At 44.6% G+C, this 18,477-nt stretch overlaps 1 protein-coding gene across 3 annotated transcripts; it reads left to right on the top strand.

The window, feature by feature from the left end:
• The first annotated feature begins 2,516 nt into the window (after positions 1-2,516).
• Positions 2,517-13,410, top strand: LOC109768098 (E3 ubiquitin-protein ligase BRE1-like 1). Of its 3 annotated transcripts, XM_020326827.4 has the most exons (20): positions 2,557-3,029; positions 3,494-4,152; positions 5,695-5,856; positions 5,938-6,025; positions 6,277-6,480; positions 6,590-6,757; positions 7,560-7,753; positions 7,836-7,919; positions 8,387-8,506; positions 8,599-8,785; positions 8,880-9,040; positions 9,133-9,204; positions 9,362-9,438; positions 9,652-9,846; positions 10,016-10,088; positions 10,164-10,250; positions 12,255-12,392; positions 12,471-12,673; positions 12,759-12,924; positions 13,003-13,410. In XM_020326827.4, the coding sequence occupies exons 2-20, from the start codon at positions 4,051-4,053 to the stop codon at positions 13,132-13,134; spliced, it is 2,613 nt and encodes an 870-aa protein (XP_020182416.1). In that variant the 5' UTR covers positions 2,557-3,029; positions 3,494-4,050; the 3' UTR covers positions 13,135-13,410. The 3 variants fall into 3 exon arrangements, 2 of the variants coding, with proteins under 2 accessions (XP_020182419.1, XP_020182416.1); XM_020326830.4 differs by lacking the exon at positions 3,494-4,152 and having other exon boundaries at positions 2,517-3,029; XR_012205395.1 differs by lacking the exon at positions 2,557-3,029 and having other exon boundaries at positions 3,783-4,152; positions 11,168-12,392.
• Positions 13,411-18,477: the final 5,067 nt, after the last annotated feature.

The raw sequence follows: 18,477 nt of genomic DNA, 5'->3' as shown, positions 1-18,477 counted from the left end.
ATGAAAACGTAACATGATCAGATCTGAAATCATGGCGCTCGAGCCCTAGTGACAAGCATTAAGCATAGCAAAGTCATATCGACATAAATCTCATAACATAGTGGATACTAGGGGCAAGCCCTAACAAATTGACTCTATTACATAAGAAATCTCATCCAACGCCATCTATCTATAGTATGCCTACAAGGGGATTACTCACACATGATTGTGAGCATCATGAAATTATTGACGGAGAAGGGTTGGTGTTGACGATGACGACAAATCCCTCTCTTTGGAGCCATGAACGGACTCCAGATCAGGGCTCCCAACGAAGAATAGGAGGTAGCGGCAGCTCCGTATCGTAAAACATGATGAAACTTTTTTTTCTTGGAGGAAGGGATTATATAGCGCTGGAATTAGGTCAGACGAAGGTCCATGGGGCCCACTTGGCCATGTGGCGCGGCCTGGGGGGTGCCCGCGCCACCAACCCGTGTGGCCACCCCCTGGCGTTTCTTCGGTGGATTATAGTTCTAGTATTTTTCATTTATTCCAAAATAATTCTCCGTAATTTTTCATCCAACTTCGAGAATTTTTTATTTCTGCACAAAAAACAACAACATGGTAGTTCTGCTGAAAACAACGTCAGTCCAAGTTAGTTTCACTCAAATCATGCAAATTAGGGGGCAAAACAAGAGCAAAAGTGTTTGGAAAAGTATATACGATGGAGACATATCAGTCTCCTCCTCTTTTCACGCCCACCTGCACACCCAGCTTTGTATGATCACCCGGGTTCACTCTATCCCTCCCATGAAGTTCCACCCCCTTATTCCCTCCACCGTCTCCTCCCTTCTTGCCCCCCTATGTGAACGAGTTCATAATGCATGGCCTCGAGAGCCGAGATGCGTCCTGCATTTGGGTCACTACCTATCAGCCCCACTACAACTTTTCCACTACCATCCTCCTTCCCCGTGCCTCCCTTCTATTTCTGTAAATTTATTTCCTCTTGTCTCCCTTCCATACATGAGTTCTCGTCTGCTCCCTTGTTAATATTTTTTTTCTACTTAGCACTCTTCGAGACATTTTGTCCTCCACCTGCAGATAGCTTAAGGGGGCTCGTTACTTCCTTTTCCTCTCCCTTCTTTCCCGCTCCCTCCTGCCCCTTTTACGAATTTGATCCAGAATGCCAGCTCTAACTATCACTGCCTCCACCATTGTCCTTATTGCCGAAACTTCCAAATCGTCTTGCTATGGCCCACTATTGCTGCTCCATGAATCCCTTTCCATACCCCCACTTCCTCTCCTCAGCATTGGGCATTTTAGCTACATGCCATATTGAGCCTCCTCCCCTTTCTTCAATTTTAACCCACATCTTCTACCAGTGTGCCCAATTATACCACATGTGTAACAAAAGGCTGGCAAAAATTCGTACTCAAAGCAGCACCAATCCTCTTCCTCCTCCTCCTTTCCTCCCTTCCTTTCCCTCTCCCGCTTCTCATCTTTCTCGAGATCCAGCTTTAGTCTTCTCATTAATGGCTCATCCACTCTTATCCACACCTTAACTCATTAACTGACCAACTACCATCCCATCTTCTCCCCCGTCCACTTCCATCGCCTCTCCAATCTCCTTCCCAATGGCCTCCCCTATCTGTCTGCTCACTAGTCCCAGGGGTATATTAAACAACCTCACGCATATAGAAATGATGTCGAATTCATATTCCTCGATCCGTTTGCGGGCGTCAAAATCTTCCTAACCAATGCATCATTATTGAACAATCACGATCCCTCCTCCAAGGCCTCCCTCTTCCCCGAACTATGGAATGTGAACAGAAAGATGTTATCACCGAGACCCTTACAGTCCCCCCCACACACCGGGCACCAAGCTTGTCCCAACGCTGCAACAATTCCGTCTGCAAACGCTGGCTTCTCGGAGAGTAGTTTGCCGAGTGCTTGCGGTTCCACCGCTCCTCCATTTCCTCCTCCGATCCATTCAATCTTAACTCTTTTCTTCTTCGCCTCCGATAGCTTGGGTTTCTTCATCAGCCCCCCCCACCTTGTCCATGCACGCCATCATCCTTCTTATCCCCAATCACCTGTCTGGGGAAGAATAGGTGTATTACAACTGTACGCCCCTAGATCGTACAAAAGGTTTATGGTGACTAGTGTTTGTGGATGTGGAGTCTAAAACCAGCGGAACTAGCGAATGGATCGCCAACCCTCAGAACCCACACGATCTCGAGGATGACAATTGGCGCGGCTAGGAACACCAATCTCCAGCGGCAGTTGGATCTCCGGCGAAGAAACCCTAGGACGTGGACGGAGTCGCCCAAGAAATCGCCACAGAATCAACCGTCACGCAAGGGACGAAAACAAAACCTCTCAGGTTCCGTCGCTTTGGGAGAAGAAGGGAGGGATTACCTGTTATCTAGGGTCTTCTACTTGGCTCTTCCAAGTAAGAGAATTAAGAACGGTATGATATGTGGGTCCATGCTTCTGGGTTGGAAAATGAGAATCTGACCGATGCCCAATGAAATGAGCTAGCTGATGAATATAGTATAGACACTAAAAAAAACCTAATCCACCAGCCTGCTTTCCTCGCCCCGAGCGCGGCCTGCGTCTCCTCACCCAGCTCCGCCGCCGGCGCCACCCGCCATCGACCTCCCCCCTCCCCTGCAGCAACCTCTTCACCTAGCGCCGCCGCCCGTCGCCGGCCTCCTCCTCCTCGCCCCCCCTGCAGCAACCCCGCCACCGCGACCCGCCTCTCCTCACCCCGCGCCGCCGCCCATCGCCGGCCTCCCCCTCTCCAGCAACCCCCACCCACCAGCTCTCCTCCCCATCTTCAGCAACCCCTCCACCAGCTCATCACGCCTCTCCTCACCCCCTGCAGCTACTGCCACCCGGCGCCGCCTCGCCGCGCCCTGCATCTCTCCGCACCGTCCATCTCACGGCGCTCTTCGTCTCGCCGCTCCCCTAATGCCCTGCATCCGCCTCGGTGCGCCCTGTCCACCTGAAGCTCACCTCTGCATCCCCTCCTGAAGTTTGCTTTTCCCATGGTGAGTGAAACAAGTTTTTTACAAGATTGCTTGAATTATCTTCCGACTGATGCCAGAGCTAAATAATGTGCAACATCTCATTTTTTTTCCTCTGGAAATGATATCCAGCATATATAGTTAGGTAGATAGATTCTCATGGTGAAAGGTACATTGTGAAGCTTATGCCACTACATGCTCAATACTGCCTGTTATTTTGCACTATTCTTAATTGGAATATTTGTTCCTATGAAGGGGAAAAAAAGATGCTGTAGAAAATGACATGATTGCAGTCAAGAATTAGTAGTCAGGAATCATCTGCAATTATAACTAACTGGCAAGTGCACTGCTTTTAGAAGATGTCCCTTTTTGTTCATAATAGATTTTAATCTTTTTGGAAACTTGGTGGTGTTTGTACTATTGACCAGCATTGCTGACTTGTATGCACTTTCACACATTGCTGAGTTGTATGCAATTTCACCCTTTAGGTCTAACTAAGGCAAGAAGAGAAGTTGTGCACCAAACTTTGCAGTGAGATAAAATTGCAGCTGAACAAGTATGGGCATGCCAAGTTGCCAACCATTATAGTGGGACACGCATGCAAGGCGCAACTGGATTGCCAAAACCGACTTAAACAGACTTATAGCCCTAGGTAAAATGACCTTTTTCTGCTCTCCGTCTCTTCCTCCTCCCCTCCCTCTTCCTCTCCAATCTCTAGAGCCTAGACTCTTCACACAGTACACGCATACGCACTGCACACCAAAACTACCGCTAATTTCACCCTCTCATCTCCTCGATTTGATCTGACCACCTGTAATCCCAAATTAAGCCGCACAGTACAGTTACCAATTCCCCTTGGCTCCGTTCCGCGAGCAAACCCTCACGAATTGCTGCTTCTGATTCATCGCGTGGTCGGGTAGGGTTTGGGTTGTGGCGTCGGGTTGGGCTGGTGTTGTCGTGAGGATTGGTTCGGGTTTTTCTGAGTTTGGTGTACTCCGCATGCGGCGGATTGGACGAGGCGGGACAGCTGGTCAGGCCTGGACCTATGGGCAGCACCGGTGAGCCCGATCAGAAGCGGCGGCTCTCTGACTCCTTTGTATCTCCCGCCAAGCGCCCAGCGCTTCCGCCTTCCTCTGACGACAAGAAGGTATACGCATCATTCGAAGTCTCTAAGTAGTTCACTATTGTTAAGGTAGGCAACTGTGTGATGACTTGTTACTTCAACTGTTTCGATCGTGCATAAGGTAGTCCAGGTCAACGACCTTGCCAGGGTAGTTCATGAATCTATAGGAGCTTCTGAAATCTCAATAACAGTTATTACCTCACAAAAAGAGTCATTTTACCTAGAGCTACATGTCTGTTTAAGCTGGTTTTGGCAATCCAGTTGCCCCTTGCATGCGTGTCCCACTATAACGGTTTGCATGTCCATACTTTTTCAACCACAATTTTACCTCGCTGTAAAGTTTGATGCATAACTTCTCTTCTTGCCTTAGTTAGACCTAATTGTCTTCTTGTTAGATATACACCTCATTTAGAGTCTTTAGGCAGTCCGCTATTGTTCACGACAAGAAGGTACACTCCTCATTTCAAGTTGTCAAGTAGTTCACGCTTGCTTGCCGTAGGCTGGTTTGTAAAGGCTTGCTACTTTAGTTTTATTTGTATCCTTTATTAGGTAGCTGAGTTCAGTGACATTGCCAGGTTAGTTCAGGAGCTTCTCAGATCGCAATATAAGTTCTTTTACCTTTGGCATATCTGGTTTTACCGATTGGCCAGCCTGCTTGTGTGCAGGATTTACCTTGGAGCGTTGCATGTGCAGCGTACTGACATACGCATGAATGGTTGTCAAATCCGCATTTGTCCAATCGTAACTTTATCTAACTGCAAAGTGTACTGTACAACTTTACATGTTGTCTCCCTTAGTTAGACCTAAAAAGTGTTGCTGAAATTGTTCAGGGCATGATTGGTGTTATATAGTAAAAGCTGTGTCGCCGGGACATTAGGTAGCCGGGGTCGGCGACATTGCCAGGTTAGTTCAGGAGCTTCTCAGATCGCAATACAAGTTATTTTACCTTGGGCATATCCGGTTTTACCGGATTAGCCAGCCTGCTTGCATTCAGAGTTTACCTTGGAGCGTTGCATGGGCAGCCTACTGACATATGCATGAACAGTTGTCAAATCTGCATTTGTCAATCGTAACTTTATCTCACTGCAAAGTGTACTGTACAACTTTACATGTTGCCTCCCTGAGTTAGACCTAAAAAGTCTTGCTGAAATTGTTCAAGACATGGTTGGTGTTATATATATATGGTAAAAGCCGTGTCGCCATGGAAGCAAATCTAGCATGCATTTAGAGAGATGATTGAGGATACAATAACATGTACCTTTGCAAAAATTGGATATAAATTGCTGCTTGCATTTTAAATATAGCTCTATTTGGTGTATGTTGCGATGTTTAGACCACTGTGCATATGGATGCACAAAACAGATATATGATCATTAATGCACTTCTATTATTTGCCATACTTTCTTCTGCAGATTTTGTTCTTGCATCGTTCATTACAGCAATATTGCCAAGCCATGCTCATAAACCGGATTTCCTTTTTGTGCCTTTTCTACACTGCAATTTCATTAATTCTTCTGTATATTTCTATATTTGGTGTTAACTTGTAACTTTCTTCCTGGTTGGCAGCTTGATTTTGCTGTACTTAAATACAGAAACCAAAAGCTTTCAGAACAGCTAGCTGTCCATAAGTTTGAGTACCATGCCCTCGAGGGTAAATTTGACGATCTCAAGCAGAAACAGAAGGCTCACCACGAGACCCAAGATCTAGCTAACAAGTCTTGGGAGCATGTAAGCTAAAACCAACCTTGTTGTTACTGCAAAATACCACAAGTCTTCCTTTTCTTTACGGTAAATGCTATACTTGAACAGCTTGTGAGAGATTTGAAGGCTATTTCTGTTTGCAAAAGTGGATTTCAAAATCCTTCCTGCAGTGCAGGTCCTAGCAACGTGTCTACAGGTATGACTTTCTTCTTACCTGAATTGATTTGATTGTCAGCTAATAATTATTTTTTCTTCATGTATAAAAAGTTGTAATGGAAGCAGTATATGTGTCTTCTCCACTCTTGTTACGGTCTGCATGAAGTTTTTTTTTTCAATCTATGAAGCTTGCACTTTATTGTATTTGGTTTATCCTGGTGGTTGTGAAATATTCTAAACTTAGATATTGTGCCAAATATTACAAGATTTAGTTTCCAATTTCCTATTCAGATGGCGCATGCATCCCAAAAGACAAGGACTTCCTTAGCAGACTTGTCGAGACAGGTGCCACAGAAAGTTCAGGTTGCCATTTGGAAAACCATGTACACTCGTCAACTACTGATGTGCTGCAGAATATATTGTTCTCATCAAATGCTTCATGGCATGCAAATAAGAAGTCGCTGTTAGATCTCTTTGCTGCATTACCTGAAAATGGTTTGTTCTTCACATTTCCTTGGTAATATTTTTTTATTAATTACAGCTAAAGGACTGAAAATTCCATACCCCTTTGGTAAAGTTACCTTACTTTGTTTCTTCACTGCAGAGCGTAGTAGGGAACTGCGAACTACTGGTACTGAGTTGTCACTACAGCTTAATGATGCCATACAAGAACTTAGTGATCTCCACTTGAAGCACAGGCGGTTAACAGAGAAGCACCACGAAGAGAGATATTTAAACACTCGAAGCAAAGCCGAACAGAAACGCCTTAAAGGTATCTTTGCTTAAACACGAGATGCTTTACATACGTAGATATGGCTACATACGACAGATTGTTAATACCTTATTATATATATTATTTTGCCATCTTTCATACCTGCCAATACCCTTCTGATATGCCGCCGCATCATCCTTTCCACCAAATCTATCAATATCTAACCACCCACTCTCCTTAAATCCCTTCCCACCGACAATCCCTCGACGTGTTCCTACCACCACAACCTTCTTCACTTGTCTGCTGTTCTTGTCTTCACGTAGTTGCTACCGGTTCCTACCTCTGGTCAGACATTGATAATAGGAAGGTTTAGAGAGGATGAATGGAGATGAGAGGGAAGAGAGGGGTTGAGAGAGGATATATAATAGACAGGAGAGAGTTGGAGAGAGATCAGAAGGAATGGAGAGATCTCAGCTGGATTGGGACAAAGAGGCGACTGGAAAAGAGATCTGGATATGCGAGAGAGGCAGAGCCGGGGGTTCCCTCACTGGAAGCACACTGCATGCTGGACTGAGCCAGGATGAGATATAGTGGCTAGGTAGGAATGTTTATTTTGTTCTGCTAAGATTTCTGTACTTACGCAACAATAATACGCTGATCCTTGTTTTTGAGGATTAATCGGATCACTTCAACCGTATTGCATACTAGACCAACCTAGTCACACAGTGGCCCTTCAGACTGATTAGACGCGAGGAACTATTTAGACAATGTTTGCACAGTATATATGTTCCTATGATGCTATTTGCAACTAATGTTAAGGATCGTCAAATCGACTTGACTGAGATGTTTTTAACTTTTCAAGAGGAGTTGGCAAGTGCTGTTGCTGAGTTGGAAGAAAGCAACCACAAATTGGCAGTCCTCAAAGCACAGGGAGACCCTACACATGGAACTCCAATCTTATTTCCAACTTTAGGAAATAAAAGCTTGCCTGAGGATAATGTCAGAGACAAACAAAAGGAATTGCAGGATCTAGAGGCATGTCACAAGGAGTTTACGGTAAATATTAAGTTTTTTTTAACTTCCAGTGTTGCCTATGTTTGCCTGAACCTAATGTAGCTTGCTCTGTTATTTGGATCAGGATCTGATTTCACAACGTTTGGTGGAAATAAGGAGACTTCATGAAGATAGAATTGAAATTTTGAACAAGTTGTCTACCTTCCAGGTTTGCACGCGGCTTGTTTAGGTGTGCCAATACCAAGTGAAGTAACGCTGTTCCACATTTTTTAGTGTTGTTCCAGGGTTGATATGTAGTACTAGTTTTTCCACCCGTGCTTTGCTGCAGCTTTTTTGGATTTGCTTTCCTACCAAGTACCAACACTAACGAATGTAACCCTAGATTATCTGTAGTCTCCAGGGGGTGACATACAGATGTTCGAAAAGAGATATTTTTTCGTGAAATCTATATTTTTGATTTTCCATCCTCTCAACTAAAAGATGCCTAATCAAGCATCGTTTAATTACTTTATCTGAGGTTAATATTTTATTTGAGTTTGATCTATTGGCTACTATTTCAATGATAACATGGCTTAATTGAGATTCCACGTTGGAGTCAATCTTAGAGTAAAGAAAGATGTGTTTCATAAAATATTCTTGCATGCCTCACCTTTGTAATTTATTATTTATGACCAGAACACTTTGATGGATTTTAAGAGCATTTCTTCTTCAAAAGCTTTCCAAGTTCTGAAGGATCAACTCCAAAAGTCACAAGCAGAGTTGGACCACTGCCGAACGCTATTAGAGAAATTACAGGTGGTTACTGCTCAGCATAATTTACATGTCATGTAGCAAAGAGCCTCAGCTATGTATGTTATGTTTGGCTAAGCTTCTGCTTGCCTTTTCAGGTTAATAAGGATAAATTGATATGGCAAGAAAGGGAAGTTAATGTAAAAGTTGATCTGTCTGGAATTCCTCATAGGGTATCTCTGAATTGTGAGTCAAGCATTGCAGTTTTAAAACAGAATCGGGAGAAAGTAGTTGATGAAAAGAATATGCTTGCGCTGAAACTTGAAAAATCTTCGAGAGAACCTGGTATGATGATTCTGATTTGACTTTGCTAACAACATTGAGTTATTCTCTTCTGGCCATGTCCAAATATAAATAAGTAAACACTTTCAATGTTCAGGTCGGAACCAAATCATATCAGAATTTAAAGCGCTGGTGTCATCACTGCCAGGAGAAATGGGTGCTATGCAAACTGAATTATCCAAGTGCAAGGATGATGCTTCAGAATTGCATTCTTTGCGAGCCGAAGTTCACTCTGTTTCTGATATTCTGGCTAGAAAGGTAAATTTCTTTATACGGTCTTGTTGAAGAAGTTTATGAGTGTTTTGTGACTGTTTCAGTTCAATTTAAGCTATTCATTTTGTGCTTTACAGGAGCACACTATCAACGAATCATTATGTAGGTCTGCTGATGCTGGATCTGAGACAAGGGATCTACGATCCAGGGTACCGATATTAAAAAATTGCTGATTTAACTAGAATTTTTTTTGGATTCCATTGTCTTCACCAGCCATCAGGCGATGGCTTGTTTAGGTAGTTTCTTTAATTTCCATTCATGTTGTTTTTATGAATTCTTAAACCATTGAATTCACATGCTGTGTAGGTTTGTGAACTAAGGCAAATGAATTGCGAGTTGAAGCTCTTTGTGGAAATGTATAAACGCGATTCTACTGATTCAAGGTGGTTTTATTACAGCAGAAATCTTTCATGAAACTACTTCTAAAATTTATCGTATTCCACTATGTTTGTTCTCCATTAGTCTAGAGATCAGATCATCCGAAAATAATGTATTGAGCTTTTAAACGTTGTTTAGTACGTACGTACCAAATTCAGTAGTCCTACTAAAACAAACTTCTACTGTTCTGATGTCCACCCCTTATTGTTTTGTGACAGAGATTTGCTGGAGTCCAAAGATAGAGAATATTGTGAATGGGCTCATGTCCATAGCCTCAAATCTTCTCTTGATGAGAGTAGGCTAGAACAGCGTGTTAAGGCAGCCATTGAAGCTGAAGCAATGTCTCAGCAGAGACTAGCAAGTGGTGAATCTGAGATTGCTGAATTAAGGGGGAAGATGGAGAGTGCCAGAAGGTACATTTTATTTATACTTTTCTGATGTAGTTTCTCTACTGGATATTTGGAATCTCTACACTTCGCTGTGATATGCCATCACATGTGTTGAAGTAGGCAGAAGCTGGATACGTCATCTATTTTTACTGGTGAAAAAGGTGCTTACTGGTGAATTTCCTGTGCGTTACAGGGATATTGGTAGTTTATCTGAATTATTGAAATCAAAACATGAAGAAGGTGAAGCGTACCTGTCAGAGATTGAGGTATGTTTCATCTCTACATCTTCGTAAAAATACAGAAAATCAGCATTCTAGAAATGCTTATTTTTGACATTTCAGAGTATTGGGCAAGCATATGAAGATATACAAACACAAAATCAACAATTGCTACAGCAAATTATCGAGAGAGATGACCACAATACAAAGGTAATTTTATGGACTCAGTTGCTGTTCTGTGTTCATGTTGATGTATCCTTGTCTTCAACATTAATTAGTGTAATCTTAAAACCACCTACTTATGTTCACGATGACTTTGGTTTCACTTAAAGCTTGTTTTTTACTTCAGTTCCCATAACTACATGCCAACAGTAACTTAAATATGCAACTAGAAGGTTTAGATTGCCACCATGATCTTATCCAGGTTTTCATGTCGGTAATGGTAATTTTGTCGTGATACCCACCAGAGCATTATAATCTCCTGACATCAGATTAACAAAAAACGTAGAGCTGGAGCATCATATTTTTCTTTCGAGCATGGCAGATTAACCCCCTGGTTTTTTTGTTGAAACCAAAGACATATTGGTACTAGACTTCAACAGAATTCTGTTTTGAGCATGGATAATTACTCAAGTTGTGCTCTACATGCCAGATGATTTGTAACACAAATTAGCAGACTTTCAAGACACATAACCAAATAGCAGGCTTCAAGTTCCCTTCTGCGAGTATCAACTTAGGCTTGATTTCATGAGCACACACGACCACTTACAAGCTGAATACAAGCTCTCTGGCCTAGTCCACTAACTCCTTTGTGTTTACAAAACTGGACTAACCAAACCTTTTGTTTTGGTTCAGCATGGTTTTTTCTGGTTTGGTTTTTCCGTTTGGTATAGATATGCACCGCCCTAATGCCAACCATGTGGACCCTGTGTGTGTGTGTGGCAGAATTAGTGTGGCATCCTTCCTCTCTGCTTTTTGAACCAGGACAACACAATAAACATCTTGTATCCTTGTCAATGCCTGAAGGCCATTGACCCCGCCCTAACCAAAGCTATCAGCATCACTACTTGAGTTGATGGCCTTGCCGTGAATCACCATGCTCACCTTTCTTCTGCTTGAAAATTTAGGACATTGCCTGCCTCTCCATCTGTGTAGCCTACCCTTCTCCATGCCGCTTCCTTCTGATCTGCAGCAGCTGTAAGGGAGAAGACGCGCTAAGATGGCATCCAAAGCATTCCCATACTGCTTGGAGAGGAAGACAGACAAGAAAGAGAAGGGGATAGAGGAGGGAGGAAGATGGGAGAAAAGAGGAGATGCAAACGATATATATACTTTGAGCCAATAACCAGTGGCACCCAGACAGTTCCAGACCACTTCGGAAGTGGGTTTTGATCCAGACTGAGATAAATCTAGGTGGCTGGAGAAATAAAAGGCAATATGAGGGGGTTGACTGAGAGTCTGAGACAAGGCCGTGAGTCCAATACAATTTGCTATTTTCTATATCTACTTCTATGGAACTGATCCTTCCTGTGCCAATCGTCTTTTATGGAAGTAACATGCCAATGCTGCCACTGTGGGATTAGTGCTGATCTCTTGTTGATGTGACAAACTGGTATGGTAATAGATGGATAACACAAGCAAAGGTCAATGATGACTCTTGATTTGGTCGTGCAGGGAGCAGAAACTGGCATACTTTGCGCAAAAGCACAAGAATCTGTTCCATTTTCTTTGGCAACATTATCTTCCATGTCATTTTGTTGCCAGCTAGTCAGTTGTACTATTCTGCAACATAATATTTTATCATTTTATTTCTACTGACTGGTCCAAGCATCGTTCTTAACACCTACTGGCATGATGGTCTGTCTAAATGGTGAACACATGCTCAAGTTGGATGGAGCAATATCTTTAAAATAAGTATAATGTTTTTGTTGTGGTCAGTCTGCCTACATTCCCATCTTCTGTTCAGCAACAAATGACAGCTACGGTTATACAGCAGAGAGAAGGTGTGGTGCTACATACTGAAGCTGTGTAGAAAACTTCAAATTAGTAATGTGTGCGCATATTTGGCTGATTAATCAACATAGCTTTCATAAGAAAAATCAACCATGGTCATTCTAGAGTCATGTTTATCTTTATTTGTCAGAGATAGAAGTATAAGAATCTTTTTGAACAGTGACCTGTATTGCACCATCTTATGTTTACATGTTACTACAGATCTTTATGGAAGGTGTTAAGGTGAAACATGCACAGGATAATTTGCATTTAGAGGTATTCAACCTGAGCAGGAATTTACGGCAGGCAAAGAGCTTGATGGATCTCTACAAAGATAAAGTTGCCCAGTTAGACGACAAGGTAAATTTTAACGCATAAAAGGGAGAACATCATATTTTAGGGAGTGCTGAACACATGTTTTTCCTTGCCCATTTGCAGTTAAAAGTTTGGTCAGAGCAGATAGGGAGACTTTCAGAGGATGGACGGCGACATTCTGTATCTTCAGGCAATTCTCAACGAAAGCTGGTGGATGTACAGGGAGAGGCTCAACAATTGAGACAGTCAATGGACGAAGTACAAGCCAAGGTCGGGAGGAATCGACTAGAAGTTGCTGGGTTGCTTGTAGAACTAGAGAAGGATAGGTAATTGTTTACAGAGATTTATTCTCTCCATACTCCATATGACTTCCAGAGTTCTTCGTGTCACAAGTTGAATGATGTTTTCCAGGTTTAGTAAGAGGAGAATTGAGGATGACTTGGAATCGATGTCAAGGAAAGCTAGTTCTCTTAGAGTGAAGACAGAAGCCTCGTCGTTGTTGGAAAAGGTTCGTCAGGAGGTCAATGAGTACAGGGGAATATTGAAGTGTGGTGTCTGCAGCGACCGACAGAAAGAGGTGAATAGTGCTGCCTTCATTTCCTATAACCTTGGTCACCATATCAAGTCTGACAACCCGTTCTTCGGTGCCGTTTAGGTCGTGATCACCAAGTGCTACCATCTTTTCTGCAATGACTGTATACAGAAGTTACTTCGAAACCGCCAGCGAAGATGTCCTTCCTGTGGATTAAGCTTTGGGGCCAATGATGTGAAGCCGATTTATATATGATGCTGTAGTGGGGTCATCTTGGACAAGTGACTGAAGTGCCGCCCGCTTGGTTCAGTCGAAAATGTAGCTTATCTTGCCAAATCTCTGCAAAGAGGACCCATAGCATACTTTAGGTTGCAGGCACAATGCCCGTGGCTTGTGCTATGCCAGTGTGGCTTGCCGCTCCGTTGTAAAGTTTGTAATTTTCTTGTTGAAATAGCTGGTAGTCTTAGTTTGCATATACATTTTATTATTCTATTTGACATGTCAAGGAAGAGGAGTTGGGGATTGCAAAAACATTGCATATATTGTATGCTTGGAAAAACTAAGGTGCATATACATATGCACCTTTCTCTCGCCATACCTCGGCATCCCAATGGGATTTCCCCCTTGGCCTTGTTTGGTTAGCACTGCCTCGTCTGGGATTGGGGTCGAAACTCGGTTGAATAATCCCTTCAATCCTTGTCAGCTTTACAAACCTGGCTGGTTTTACTCCCTGGCATATCCCGTCTCAAGCCGCCGGGTTCTACCTGGGTAAAATCCTCTCCCCCATCTTGTGAATTCTACCCGTGCGACAGACAGAATTGTTACACCAAAAGAAAAACCGAGTCACTTCTCCTGACCCTCGTACTTGCAAATATGAGGCTATGGTGGCTCCGGTGGGAGAGACGGAGGCAGCACAACGGTTCGGAGAAGATGGCGGCTTGTCGCTTCCTCGGATGTGTACATGGTCGGGAATTTCTATGGTTTTTGATGCAGATATCAACACCTAAGCAGAGATTAATTTTTGCACAGAGGGCAAAGATTTAATTTGTTGCTGCAGATAGCAGTTTGACTCTTGTCTGAATTATAGTGTACCAGTCAGCCTAAGCTTTGCTTAGCTGTGTTGGAGATGTGTTGTTGTTCTGGGCCTCGGCCAAAAACAAAGAAATTGCTACAGGTTTGGCGGTTAGAAATGGACTAAATATGTTTCATTGCCCATTGCTACTTGCAAGTTGCCCTAGACAAAATCAGAGCTCCAAAATGCATTTGAAAGAAAACTAAATCATAGTAGGAGCAATTACCACCTGTTGTAGGTAATTGATCCTACTATGCACACTATTTCGTACATAGTGATGTACCATGATGCTGATTCTTCTAATGTTTATTTTGTGTGAACTTAACTACCTGGATTTTGTTCATTTATGTAACTTCTAATATTTCACATTAATGTTACACCCACATCACGTTTAACATAAAACTGTATTAATTTCCTCTAGTATGACTGTATGAGACACATTGTGAGTTGGCTTATCGCAGAGGGTCTCTGCTTGATACTAGGCCGGATACTCCGCTATTTTGCTTGGCGTCTGGCGACGGATGCCCTTCCAACTTGGAAGAACAAAAATAAAATTGGTCTGGAACTGGTTAGTGTGAAAGATCGTGGATGTCGCCTAGAGGGGGTGTGAATAGGCGCTTTAAAATAATTACGGTTTAGGCTTGAACAAATGCAGAATAAACCTAACGGTTAATTTGACAAGCACAAAAACTAAAACAACTAGGCTCACCTATGTGCACCAACAACTTACGCTAAGCAAGATAAACAACTATGTGATAGCAAGATATATAACATGAAACACTATTGCTATCACAAAGTAAAGTGCATAAGTAAAAGGGCTCGGGTAAGAGATAACCGAGGCACGCGGAGACGACGATGTATCCCGAAGTTCACACCCTTGCGGATGCTAATATCCGTTTGGAGCGGTGTGGAGGCACAATGCTCCCCAAGAAGCCACTAGGGCCACCGTAATCTCCTCACGCCCTCGCACAATGCAAGATGTCGTGATTCCACTAAGGGACCCTTGAGGGCGGTCACCGAACCCGTACAAATGGCAACCCTTGGGGGCGGTCACCGAACCCGTACACTTTGGCAACCCTTGAGGGCGGTCACCGGTACCCGTCAAATTGCTCGGGGCGATCTCCACAACCTAATTGGAGACCCCGACGCTTGTCCGGAGCTTTACACCACAATGATTGAGCTCCGAACACCACCAACCGTCTAGGGCGCCCAAGCACCCAAGAGGAACAAGCTCAAGGGTACCAAGCACCCAAGAGTAATAAGCTTCTCAACTTGTAACTTCCACGTATCACGTGGAGAACTCAAACCGATGCACCAAATACAATTGCAAGGGCACACGGAGTGCCCAAGTCCTTCTCTCTCAAATCCCACCGAAGCAACTAATGCTAGGGAGGAAGATGAGCGGAAGAACAAGAAGAGAACACAGAGAACTCCAAGATCTAGATCCAAAGGGTTCCCCTCACATAGAGGAGAAAGTGACTGGTGAAAATGTGGATCTAGATCTCCCCTCTCTTTTCCCCCAAAAACTAGCAAGAATCCATGGAGGGATTGAGAGTTAGCAAGCTCGAAGAAGGTCAACATGTTGGGGAACGTAGTAATTTAAAAAAAATCCTACGCACACACAGGATCATGGTGATGCATAGCAACGAGAGGGGGAGTGTTGTCCACGTACCCTCGTAGACCGAAAGCGGAAGCGTTAGCACAACGCGGTTGATGTAGTCGTACGTCTTCACGATCCGACCGATCCAAGTACCGAACGTACGGCACCTCCGAGTTCAGCACACGTTCAGCTCGATGACGTCCTGCGAACTCCGATCCAGCAGAGCTTCACGGGAGAGTTCCGTCAGCACGACGGCGTGGTGACGGTGATGATGATGCTATGGACGCAGGGCTTCGCCTAAGCACCGCTATGATATGATCGAGGCGGAATATGGTGGAGGTGGCACCGCACATGGCTAAGAGATCAAGAGATGAATTGTTGTGTTTAGAGGTGCCCCCCTGCCCCCGTATATAAAGGACCAGGAGGGAGGAGGCGGCCGACCAGGGGAGGGCGCGCCAGGGAGGAGTCCTACTCCCACCGGGAGTAGGACTCCCTCTTTTCCTAGTTGGAGTAGGAGGGGGAAAGGAAGGGAAGGAGAGAGGGGGAAGGAAAGGGGGCGCCCCCCCTCCTTGTCCAATTCAGACTAGAGGGGGAGGGGGCGCGCGGCCAGCCCTAGCCGCCCCTCCTCTTCTCCACTAAGGCCCATCTTGGCCCATTAAACTCCCCGGGGGGTTCCGGTAACCCCCCGGTACTCCGGTATATGTCTGAAACTCCCTGAAACCATTCCGGTGTCCGAACATAGTCGTCCAATATATCGATCTTTACGTCTCGACCATTTCGAGACTCCTCGTCATGTCCGTGATCACATCCGGGACTCCAAACAACCTTTGGTGCATCAAAACACAAAAAACTCATAATACAATCGTCACCGAAACTTTAAGCGTGCGGACCCTACGGGTTCGAGAACAATGTAGACATGACCGAGACACGTCTCCGGTCAATAACCAATAGCGGAACCTGGATGCTCATATTGGCTCCTACATATTCTACGAAGATCTTTATCGGTCAAACCGCATAACAACATACGTTGTTCCCTTTGTCATCGGTATGTTACTTGCCCGAGATTTGATCGTCGGTATCTCAATACCTAGTTCAATCTCGTTACCTAGTTCAACCACCTGTGTGCAAAGCACGTCGGTAGAACCAGTCTCGCGTAAGCGTACGCGTAATGTCGGTCCGGGCCGCTTCATCCAACAATACCGCCGAACCAAAGTATAACATGCTGGTAAGCAGTATGACTTATATCGCCCACAACTCACTTGTGTTCTACTCGTGCATATAACATCAACGCATAAAACCTGGCTCGGATGCCACTGTTGGGGAACGTAGTAATTTCAAACAATTTCCTACGCACACACAGGATCATGGTGATGCATAGCAACGAGAGGGGAGAGTGTTGTCCACGTACCCTCATAGACCGAAAGCGGAAACGTTAGCAAAACGCGGTTGATGTAGTCGTACGTCTTCACGATCCGACCGATCAAGTACCGAACGCACGGCACCTCCGAGTTTAGCACACGTTCAGCCCGATGACGTCCCTCGAACTCCGATCCAGCCGAGTGTTGAGGGAGAGTTTCGTCAGCGCGACGGCGAGGTGACGATGATGATGTTTTACCAATGCAGGGCTTCGCCTAAGCACCGCTACAGTATTATCGAGGTGGACTATGGTGGAAGGGGGCACCGCACACAGCTAAAAGATCAAACGATCAATTGTTCTGTCTATAGGGTGCCCCCTGCCCCCGTATATAAAGGAGCAAGGGGGGAGGTGCGGCCGGCCAGGAGGGGCGCGCCAGGTGGAGTCCTACTCCCACCGGGAGTAGGACTCCCTCCCTTTTCCTAGTTGGATTAGGAGTGGAGGGGGAAAGAGGAGGGAGAGAGGAAGGAAAGGGGGGGCGCCGCCCCCCTCTCCTTGTCCTATTCGGACTAGGGGGAAGGGGCGCGCGGCCCTGCCCTGGCCGCCTCTCCTCTTCTCCACAAAAGCCCACTATGGCCCATTAAGCCCCCAGGGGGTTCCGGTAACCCCTCGGTACTCCGGTAAAATCCCGATTTCACCCGAAACACTTCCGATATCCAAATATAGGCTTCCAATATATCAATCTTCATGTCTCGACCATTTCGAGACTCCTCGTCATGTCCGTGATCACATCCGGGACTCCGAACAACCTTCGGTACGTCAAAACATATAAACTCATAATATAATTGTCATCGAAACGTTAAGCGTGCGGACCCTACGGGTTCGAGAACTATGTAGACATGACCGAGACACGTCTCCGGTCAATAACCAATAGCGGAACCTGGATGCTCATATTGGCTCCCACATATTCTACGAAGATCTTTATCGGTCAGACCGCATAACAACATACATTGTTCCCTTTGTCATTGGTATGTTACTTGCCCGAGATTCGATCGTCGGTATCTCAATACCTAGTTCAATCTCGTTACCGGCAAGTCTCTTTACTCGTTCCGTAATACATCATCCCGCAACTAACTCATTAGTTGCAATGCTTGCAAGGCTTAAGTGATGTGCATTACCGAGTGGGCCCAGAGATACCTCTCCGACAATCGGAGTGACAAATCCTAATCTCGAAATACGCCAACCCAACAAGTACCTTCGGAGACACCTGTAGAGCACCTTTATAATCACCCAGTTACGTTGTGACGTTTGGTAGCACACAAAGTGTTCCTCCGGTAAACGGGAGTTGCATAATCTCATAGTCATAGGAACATGTATAAGTCATGAAGAAAGCAATAGCAACATACTAAACGATCGAGTGCTAAGCTAACGGAATGGGTCAAGTCAATCACATCATTCTCCTAATGATGTGACCCCGTTAATCAAATGACAACCCATGTCAATGGCTAGGAAACATAACCATCTTTGATTAATGAGCTAGTCAAGTAGAGGCATACTAGTGACACTCTGTTT

This window comes from Aegilops tauschii, chromosome 3 (genome assembly GCF_002575655.3).
Source record: "Aegilops tauschii subsp. strangulata cultivar AL8/78 chromosome 3, Aet v6.0, whole genome shotgun sequence".
NCBI lineage: Eukaryota > Viridiplantae > Streptophyta > Magnoliopsida > Poales > Poaceae > Aegilops > Aegilops tauschii.
Note: the sequence above shows the minus strand (reverse complement) of the source record. Positions and strands in the feature narration are given on the sequence as shown.

Excerpts from the sequence above, each read along its gene's own strand:
- LOC109768098 (XM_020326827.4), top strand. The coding sequence starts at position 4,051 with ATGGGCAGCACCGGTGAGCCCGATCAGAAGCGGCGGCTCTCTGACTCC. Across the intron at positions 9,205-9,361 it reads CAAGGGATCTACGATCCAGG|GTTTGTGAACTAAGGCAAAT; the intron begins GTACCGATATTA and ends CATGCTGTGTAG. Across the intron at positions 12,393-12,470 it reads TTGCCCAGTTAGACGACAAG|TTAAAAGTTTGGTCAGAGCA; the intron begins GTAAATTTTAAC and ends GCCCATTTGCAG.